The sequence below is a fragment of the Gekko japonicus genome, unplaced genomic scaffold (genome assembly GCF_001447785.1).
Source record: "Gekko japonicus isolate JY-2015 unplaced genomic scaffold, Gekko_japonicus_V1.1 scaffold184, whole genome shotgun sequence".
NCBI lineage: Eukaryota > Metazoa > Chordata > Lepidosauria > Squamata > Gekkonidae > Gekko > Gekko japonicus.
The window spans coordinates 797,089-807,412 of NW_015159715.1; the positions used below are offsets into that span (position 1 = coordinate 797,089).

Sequence of the window (10,324 nt, forward strand, 5' to 3'; positions counted from 1 at the left end):
TGCCATCCCCGTCTTCTTTGACCTTCAATCTTTCCCAGCATCCGGGTCTTCTCCAGAGAGTGCTCCCTTCTCATTTGGTGGCCAAAGTATTTGAGCTTCAGTTTCATTATCTGGCGTTCCAGGGAATGACACTGTCTAACCATCTCATCCTTTGCCGTCCCCGTCTTCTTTGACCTTCAATCTTTCCAAGCATCAGGGTCTTCTCCAGTGAGTGCTCCCTTCTCATTTGGTGGCCAAAGTATTTGAGCTTCAGTTTCATTATCTGGCCTTCCAGGGAACAGTCAGGGTTGATTTCTTTGAGGATTGACTGATTTGTTCTTCTTGCAGTCCAAGGGACTCTCAAGAGTCTTCTCCAGCACCATAGTTCAAAAGAATCTATTCTTCGGCGCTCGGCCTTCCTTATAGTCCAACTCTCGCAGCCATACATGACTACTGGGAATACCATTGCTTTGACCATGCGGACTTTTGTTGGCAGGGTGATGTCTCTACTTTTTATCATGCTGTTTAGGTTCGCCATCGCTTTCCTCCCAAGGAGCAGGCGTCTTTTAATTTCATGGCTGCAGTCACAGTCTGTGGTGATCTGGGATCCCAGGAACGTGAAGTCTGTCACTACTTCCACGGCTTCCCCTTCTATTTGCCAAGGAGTGATGGGGCCGGATGCCATGATCTTAGTTTTTTTGATGTTGAGCTTCAAGCCCACTTTTGCGCTCTCCTCTTTTACTCTGAGCAAGAGGTTCTTTAGATCCTCTTCACTTTCAGCCATTAGAGTGGTATCATCTGCATATCTGAGGTTGTTGATCTTTTCCCCAGCAATCTTAATTCCCGCTTGTGATTCATCCAGGCCAGCATTTCGCATGATGTACTCTGCATATATATTAAATAAGCAAGGTGACAATATACATCCTTGTCGTACTCCTTTTCCTATGCTATTGGATCCCCCTTGTCCACATGTTTGTTCACCCCCTCAAAGAACACTAACAGGTTAGTGAGACAAGAGTTTCCTTTACAGAACCCATGCTGAGTCTGCCTCAATAGGTTTTGTTCATCTATGTGCCTACTAATTCTTTCCTTAATAATGGTTTAATAAAATACAGAAACACTAAAATATTTAAAACAATTGGATAAAACAAAACATCTAAAAACACACAGACAGAGAAGAGTGCTAATGAGAGTTAGGGAGGGAATGCCAAACAAAGTCTTCAGCTGCTGGTTGAAAATAGAGGGAGACAGAGGAATCTTCCTGGGGATTCAATTCCAAAGTTTTGGCAACATGACCAAGAAGGTCCTTTCTAAAACTGCCACCCATCTGGCCTGAGACAGTGAGGGCACTGAAAGCAGTGCCTCCAAAGATGACTGCAGTGATCAGGTAAGTCCATATAGGAGTAGGCAGTCCTTCAGGTATGCTAGGCCCACCCTGTATAAGGTCTTAAAGGTCAATACCAATACCTTGAATTAGGCCTGGAAGCAAACCAGGAGCCAGATGAACAAGGCTGCAGTGATATGATCCCTACAATCCATTCCAGTCAGAGTTCTGGCCACAGCACTCTATACCTTATTAAATTACCAGGTTTTGATATTTGCAAACAATGTTTCATGTTTCTAAAGCAAGAGACCATATCAGCAGTTCCAGTAACTCAGAGAAGGTGTTCTTCAGCATTTCTAAAAGTCTAGAGCTGGGCTTTCCCATCATGGTTGAATATTATCCATACAAGTGGTTGACTGAAGTGTAAAAACAAAGTAACGGACTAGCTACATAACCTTTGGTCCAGCATGCTCAGATTCATTATCATATGGACTAGTGGATTAAATACAGCTAATTTATTTCTGAACACTTGCAACCAAGCCCTTGCGAAGACCCACGCCAGGTATACAGTGAGGAATACATAATAATTTCTGCAAAAAGGATAAGAGTAACTTTTCCATATTCGCCAGAATTTCTCCTACTACACTTTTGGGCAAACCTGCAGCTTCCAAGACAACAGAAATTTTTTATTTCAACATTAGTGGCTGTGGCCAGATTGGCCATAGCTAAAAAAATGGAAGTCCCCTTTGAGTCCCACACTTCATAATTGGCAAATAAGTTTATGGAGAAGATTATGAATAACCCCTTTTTTCTGACTCTCCTTTGGTGTGGGGACATTTTCGATTACGAAGAAACCCGGGAACCAGTCATACAATATCTTGCTGACAAGAGAGTTATCCCTTCTGGTCAGCAGGTTAGTGTATTATTGAAATTATAAAAGGGTAGGAGAATTGCATAAATCACTGGATTATCTCATTTTAGATAGGTAGTTTTCTGATGAATCTGTTTTTAATTTAAATTATATTTTGATGTTATGATATGTACTTTTTATTTATTAAATTTATTAAAACAAAAAGAAAAAAGAATAAGACCAGATAGTCGATGTTTTCATTATGGATACCCTATAAAGAATGGTAGGAGCAACTTTCAGACTGAAAGCTTGAACAGCTTTGGGAACATAATTCCCACCTCTATATTTTATGCAAAAACTAGATTATTAAAGTATTACTTTCTCCAGATTATTTCAGTCAATGTTATGTGCAGAGTGGCAACTCTAATTTATGTAAATGCGCAAATTATCTCCCACATTTAGAGGCACTAAACCTCTGAATGCCGGTGCCAAGAGGCAACATCAAGAGAAGGCCTTGACTTCTGTGCCCTGTTGTTGGCTATCCAAACAAACTGGTTGACCACTGTGTGAGACAGAATGCTGGACTTGGAGGACCACTGGTCTCATCTAGCAGGAATCTTCTTCTATTCTTACATTCTTATGGATGAAACCCAGGAATGATAACTGTTTGGAAGTAACTCAGAATAAGTGTACAAGTCCCACTCTCTAATTCCTCTTTTTGGCAGCCATGTTGCTGCCAAGTCCCATTTTTGAAGGACATTCCTATGTCTTTTAGCAGCTGGGCAACTGTAGTATTGTGAACAACAGGACAGGTCAGGTTTGCTTCAATTTAAGAATGTTTTTTATTTAGTTCTCTGGCCCATTCTCTCTCTGGCTGGGCCTTCTTCCAGTCAGTTTCTCCATCAGCTTGCTCAGCCACTGGCTGCTGTACTGGAGCCCTGCAGTGCCAAAACTGAAAGACATGCAAAGCAGAAACTTGCCCCTAGAGGCTACTTGTATACATTACAACAGCAACACAGAAAAGTTTGGCAGGCATGGCTTTTCCCATTGTTTTAGTGCTGACAAAAACCACACCTGATAAACCTCTTCCCACTATGCAGCTATAAAGCACACACAGTCTGGGACTCAAAGAGTTCTACCTTAGTTCTATCATGCCTATAGAATTCAAGCTTTGCAAGCAGAAGGCATCAGGTTCAACAATTTCCACCTTCATTAAAAGTATCTCAGGCAATAAAGATTTCTATGATAACGATTCAAAAGGCACAGCTATGCAAGTCCATTGTAGCAAAACAAGTCCATTGTAGACACCAAGAGCACCTAAAAGACTAGCAAAATTAACAAATCTGCAAAGGATCTTTGTTTGAGACTTTGTAAAACATATTTTCCAGCTGTCTCTGTCTATTAGGGGCAGTCCCTGTTCTGGGAAGGTACTGTGGCTCAGTGCTTTACTTGTTGGCTTTGTATTCAGTCCCTGGTATTTCCAATTAAAAGGTTGTTGGTAGCAAATGTTGGGAAAAATCTTTCTTTGCATAAGGTCCTGGAAAGCCATTACTTGTCATAGTAAACTAGATGAACCAATAGTGTGACTTGACACAAGGCAGGTTTATATGTTCAACGTTAGTCATACCCTTGGATTTGGGGAAGCACAACAAAGATGTGTGTCTTACATTTGTTTTCTTTGAATAGCACCCCCCATGCTAGATCACACCCTCCATGCTAGATTTGAAATGTTCCCTAAGTTTCAAAGATGATGGCATACCATGTGGCATTGGGCACTAATGTTTGAAAAACACAAGCATACAGCCAGGTTGGGTGTATAGAATTACTTGTATAAAACTTTGGATCTCACCCTTAAAATCCTCTTTTGTGTCAGATGTTAGTAATACAATATGTATTATTTACTGTACATTATTTGGATTAGGATGACGTAATTTAGAAAGTTAAAAATCCAGTTGGGGGGGGAGGGGTGAATCTGAAGGAAGTTCTTTTTGTGAAAGAAAACAAGGAAAGTATTGTAACTTCTGAGGAAAGCTGTTATAATTTCTGTTTTGTTTCTAAAACAAAAGTTAATTTCTGTGCTTACATTCATCATTATAAACTATGAGCCTTTTGGGAAGTTCTTGACGGTTTCCAAATCAGCTAACAGAAATAACTGAAACAAAAGCTTATCTTGAGCTCCCAAGCAGTGTGGGACACCAAGCCAATACCCAGGCAGATTGTGCCACCTGGTGAGAATTGTTCCAAGGAAATGAGGAGTTAGGATTTCTTCCTCTTCCAAAAACACAGGGAAGGAGCTGTAGATGGATCTGGAAGTTCACATGAAATACCTTACTGCCTCCACAAGCGTTTTTGTGACCACAGTACTGGCGACCAAGTTGTGCAAAGCCAAGTGATTGCTCCATTTCCTGCTCCGTGATTAAACCTGTTACCTCCAATCTCCAGATGTTAAGTATCTGAGGTTAGTTGCAAAGCAGGAAGTAAGGCAACAGCTTCACAAAACACCAGAATCTGACACCACACTTCAACTACTGGTGACAGGGCTGGTTTTGAGGTGAATGTACTTAAGAGGTGAAAACCTGGAAGGTAATCTAGAATACTGTTCCTGAACCTAGCTAGTTTCTAATATGCCACAGAGATTCCACTGGATCTTCATTCCATGTAATGTGCTTAAAACTGCAGCATGAGGCATGTCCTCTTAAATGCATGTTTGAATCTTAAATTTACTGTGCATCTTACACAGTTCCTGTAAGGAAGACATTTCTGTATAGGTCCAAGATAGCCAGATCTGGGAAGCTAAGCTGGGTGGGCCACAGTTAGTACTTGGATGGGAGACCACCAAGGAATTCCAGGGTCTCTATTTAGAGGCAGGCGATGGCAAAACCTCTGCTCATCTCTTGCTTTGAAAACCCTATGGAGTCACCATAAATCAGCCGTGAATCAATGGCACTTTACACGCAAATTTAATATGCAACTCATGGATGGGTATCCATATTAGCCGGTAGAAGCAAAAAATGGGTCTAGTGGCACTAACAAAATTTATTCCACCATGCGTTTCCATGAGTCACTACACTTGATAAAGCCAGCTCTAGCTAATGAAAGCTTATTCTGGATAAATCTTATTACTATCTGAAGTGCCACTAGGGTTCCCAGGTCCCTACCTGCTGCTGGCGGAGGGACAGAGCTTCCTTTCCTGGATCTTCTGGGGTGCCCGCATAGCAAGCATGTCATGATAACGTCACCCAGAAGTGACATCATCACGCTAGGCATGTCACCGGGGGACGCTCTAGCATTCAGCCAGAAACTCTATGGTACCATAGAGTTTGTAGGCTGAGTTCTAGAGCATCCCCCCCCAGCAACGTGCCCAGCACAATGGGGGGGGGGGATGCTCTAGAACTGGAGGTGACATCATTCATTGCTCTGGGCACGTTGGTGCAATCCCAGCACTTTGGGGGCAGCCGGATTCAGGCCAGCGGATCAGGGGACCCTAAAGCGGGCAAACCCCTGCCTCCCCCGGGGGAATAAGCAAACAAGGTATCATACTGAGCCATAACAAATACAGTAATGGGACTGTATAAGACAATATATCAAAGGAAGCATAAGCTATTGTGATAAGATTACGAAATACTTTTACTAACACAATACACCATACAATACCATAGTTGTGTGGAAACAAACATACAATAATCCTCTTGTCTATAAGACTATAAAGTCTCTTAATCAGAGGTCATTTCGGGGGGGAACGCGGGGGAACGCAGTTCCCCCGGGTGAGGTGCAGGGGGCGGGGAACATGACGAAGCCCCGCCCCCTGCTTCCGACCGCCCCGCTTCCAGCCCTCATTCAGCCAGGAGGAGGCAGGAGAAGAGGCAGGGTAAGTTGCTTCCTCCCTGCCTTTCCCCACCCCTGCCTGCCTGGGGCCAGGGAGGGCCTTGGCGGGGCTTCCTCACACTCCTGCTGGCCTTGCAGGTCCACCGCCAGGCCCCTGATGTCAGGGGGTGTGGCATATGCTAATGAGGTATGCTAATGAGTTCCCCTAGCTCTTTTTCTACGAAATGACCCCTGCTCTTAATATACAGAACCGTTTCTGAAAATAAACTGTTTACCAGACTCCTGTCTTGTTGTTTGTAGATAGTAGCGTACTTGAATGCTTGTGTGCGCTACCAGCAGTCGGACTATTTGCCAGTTTCACAATGGTTACTCAGGCACACAGACCAGTTAATTCCACAATAGAATGCTGGCTCCAATAATTCAGAAAAGCTTCTTTGGGACACAAAAGCCTCCACACCAATTTTCAGAAGGCAAAATGCTCAAGAGTAGCTAGTAGTATTATATGGTGTATTATGTTAGTAAAAGTATTTCGTACTCTTATCACAATAGCTTATGCTTCCTTTGATATATTCCCTCGGGGGAATGGGAAGCCTAAGTGTCACTGGACTCCTGTTTTATGTCATACATAGATTGTAAAACATAATTCTACCTGTAGATATTTCTATCACATGTGCATGAAGTGTTCCTGGGATCTATACATTTTGGAAAGGTGAGGCCAATCACAACTCCCCGATGCATTTACTCACAGTGAAAGGCCAACATGTAAGATAGCTGCATAATACAATTATACTGAGTGGGCATTACTCCTACATGTCAATACTTTCCTACAGGGATCCTGTAATGTGTGAAGAAACTTTTATTTTGAATGGGTTCACATTTCTGTTTGCCATGCCTGTCACCATATTTGGTTTTGGATCAAACCACATGCAAAAGAAACAAGCAGAAAATGCCAACTAAGTATGTATGCTGCGAGAGTTGGACTATAAGGAAGGCCGAGCGCCAAAGAATAGATTCTTTTGAACTATGGTGCTGGAGAAGACTCTTGAGAGTCCCTTGGACTGCAAGAAGATCAAATCAGTCAATCCTAAAAGAAATCAACCCTGACTGTTCCCTGGAAGGCCAGATAATGAAACTGAAGCTCAAATACTTTGACCACCAAATGAGAAGGGAGCACTCACTGGAGAAGACCCTGATGCTGGGAAAGATTGAAGGTCAAAGAAGACGGGGACGGCAAAGGATGAGATGGTTAGACAGTATCATAGATGCAACGAACATGAAGTTGAGCAAACTTCAGAGGACGGCAGAAGACCGGAAGGCCTGGCGTGATCTGGTCCATGGGGTCGCGAAGAGTCGGACTCGACTGTGCGACTGAACAACAACAACAAAGAATCCATCAGCTCTTTAGGTGTTTATTAAAGCTATTTTGATTTTCAATAAAAGAACAATGGCAATGGCACTGTTCTCAAAAGGAACTCCATTGACCTAATTATTTCATTTGAATATACAATTTTGGTGAAATCTGGCTTGAAATCAGTGAAAAAGTTTCAAAGGAAACTGGAATTAGCCATTATTTAGCATTTTCGGCTCTCAGTTTGCAAGACCTCAGAATAGCTGTTAACAATAGGACATTTTGGAAGACGTTAATTCATAGGGTTGCCGTGAGTCGGAAGCAACCTGACTGCACTTAACACACACATACACACTTTAACATTTTATTTTCACCTTGACATTTATGGAGTGCTTTTGAAAAAATTATTTCTAACCATGTATACGAACAAATGGTATCCAAACTCACTTGACTTCTGAGGCACTAACAGCTCAACCCTACATTTTTTTACCAAGAAGAAAGCTCCATCAATTACATGGAACTACTTATTTTCATATAAATACACTTAGAAACAGAGCTTAAAAGTACTTTAGAGCACCAAGCTATGAGCAATACCGCCTGAACTGAGAACTTTGCATTTGTTTCAAAATATGAGTCATTTCTGTATTTTAAAAAAGTATTTTCTGTGCCATTTGAGAGCTTATCAGACATCCACCTACGACAGCATAACAGCAGCAGTTCTGTCAGAAGTGAGAAATAAAAGTAGAAATCCTATCAGACCTACTCTACAGAGTCAAACAAAGACCACCTCCCTTTTCACCATCACCCACTGACAGCAACCTCTTACTATAATGAATGTCATTGCTTGAGCCTTCAAACTGCTAAAACAAATTATTTTTAAGCTCTACAGGAACATCATATAGTATTATATAACATTTCTCCAAAAATGTATATTCACTACATGCACACTCAGAGAGAACCTTACATACAAGCACCTTCCTCCCCCCCAAAAAATTGAAGCCCTAATACACTCTCTACAGAATGACAAAGGGTTCCACATCACCTACACTGAAAAGGCAAACACACTGCCAAATGCATTATACAATTATATACATGCTTTCAAAGGGGCACACACTATAGATCATATGCCTATAAATCTGTCATACAGACACATACACGCAGAAACATACAAAAGAGTGAATACAAAAATGGTACTGAACACAGTTGTGAATGAACTCAGTGAGAGATTCATGCATTGTACTCCCAACACCAGAAAAAGGCCACAAAAATGTCCATCATGGGAGACTTTCAGGACCTCTTTGAGCACTCATTAGTTACCTACAAAGACTTTTACACTCACTTTGTAGGCTTTTAAATGTGTAACTTCCACACACTCCTTTTGTAAACTCTCAAGGTCTTTTCAGATATAAGACATGAGTTGGCTTCTTAATATGATCCTATACAAGTGGAAATGTGAAACATTAGAAAGTAGTTATTCTCATAAATTTCCCCCAAATGGACACAAGAATAGGCCTCTAGGTTTTTGCTGAATGCTATTTGTGGATTCAGCTCTGGAAAAGGTACACAGATAATCTATTCCAGTGTAAAGACAAATTCCAGATGGCACAGCTGTGCCAGTTTGTTGCAGCCAAAATGACAGTCTTGCAGCACTTTAAAGGCCTACACGTTTGTTGCAGTGTAAAGTCCACTTCATCAGATATCATAATAAGTTTGTTAGTCTTTAAGGTGTCATTACATATTGTCGCACTGTAATGTTTTCTTGAGTGCATGGTCTAATGTACATATTTATACATGTGCACATATTTTTGAAAATCACACCATACTTTTATACATATAGGTATGGTTGCTGGATTTGACTGGGGAAATTCCTAGAGGTTTGGGAGTAGTACCTGGGGAGGGTGAAGTTTGTAAAGAGAAGGGAGAACAGTGGGGATGTAATGTCATAGTTTGCCCCCCAAAGTTGCTATTTCCTCCAGGGGAACTGATTTATGTAATATGGGTATCTGCTGTAATTCTGGGAAAAACTCCCAGCCCCACTTTGAGGTTGGTAAATTTACATACAATCTATGTTCTAATAAACATAAAAATCTGGATTAAGTATTTTTGAGAGGTATGTGCTTTATGTATACAGTTGACACACTTATTTAAAAGTATATAATTATGTTTTACCTCCAGAAGGTTAATACATACTGGGGAATATTCCTGTATTTATTATTATTGTTCTTTTTGGCATGCTAATATTAACTGAGAACCCTAAAATGACAACAGAAGGCTCCAGTTCCCTAAACTTCACATTGTGCAGGACTGGCTTCATACCTATGGCTACTCTCCTTTGGCCTCACACCTAAACATTCGCACTGAGCTCATTGGGATTTACTTAGATAGGGAAGAAGATGATGATTATTATTATTACTAGGAAAAAGGCCCATTGTGGAAATAAATACAACGAGCTCTAGAAAGAGGCTCTGGGCAGGTGCCCCGGCCTTGAACACTCAGTGTCAATTTGCTGTGGCGACCTCAGCAGGTTATAATGACACTGAGTCTACCATTTTCTCCAGAGGAACTGATCTCTGCTACCTAAAGAACAGTTGTAATTTTGAGTGATATCCAGCCCTCACCTGGAGATTGGCAACGATGGCTCCCCAGAAAGGAATGGTTGGTTTGGAGGGTGGAGTCTATGGCATTGTACCTGTCTGAGGTCCTACCCCTCCTAAAACCTCACCCTCTCCAAGCTCCATCCCTCACATCTCCAGGAATTTCCCACCTGGAGTTGGCAACCCTATCTCCTTCCCAGCCAATCATCAACCTACCTTTATTTCCCCCTCACTCTTCAGCTTTCCACCCCCCACACACCTGCAGCCTCTCCTGTGCTCTGAAGCCCTGACTGCTATGTCACATTGGCTGTCATACGGAGGCCACCTCAGCAGCATATAAGGATACAGAGCCCACCATTTTCTCTGATCTCTGCCATCTGGAAAGCAGTTGTAATTCTGAGTGA

General features: G+C 41.9%; 1 protein-coding gene across 1 annotated transcript in view; it reads left to right on the forward strand.

The window, feature by feature from the left end:
- Positions 1 to 1,349: 1,349 nt before the first annotated feature.
- The window catches only part of MYB (v-myb avian myeloblastosis viral oncogene homolog), a 58,461-nt gene continuing 49,486 nt past the window's right edge, over positions 1,350 to 10,324 (forward strand). The window contains exon 1 of the mRNA XM_015411518.1: positions 1,350 to 1,366. Coding sequence (XP_015267004.1) covers positions 1,350 to 1,366 — 17 coding nt within the window. The remainder of the gene's footprint in view (positions 1,367 to 10,324) is intronic.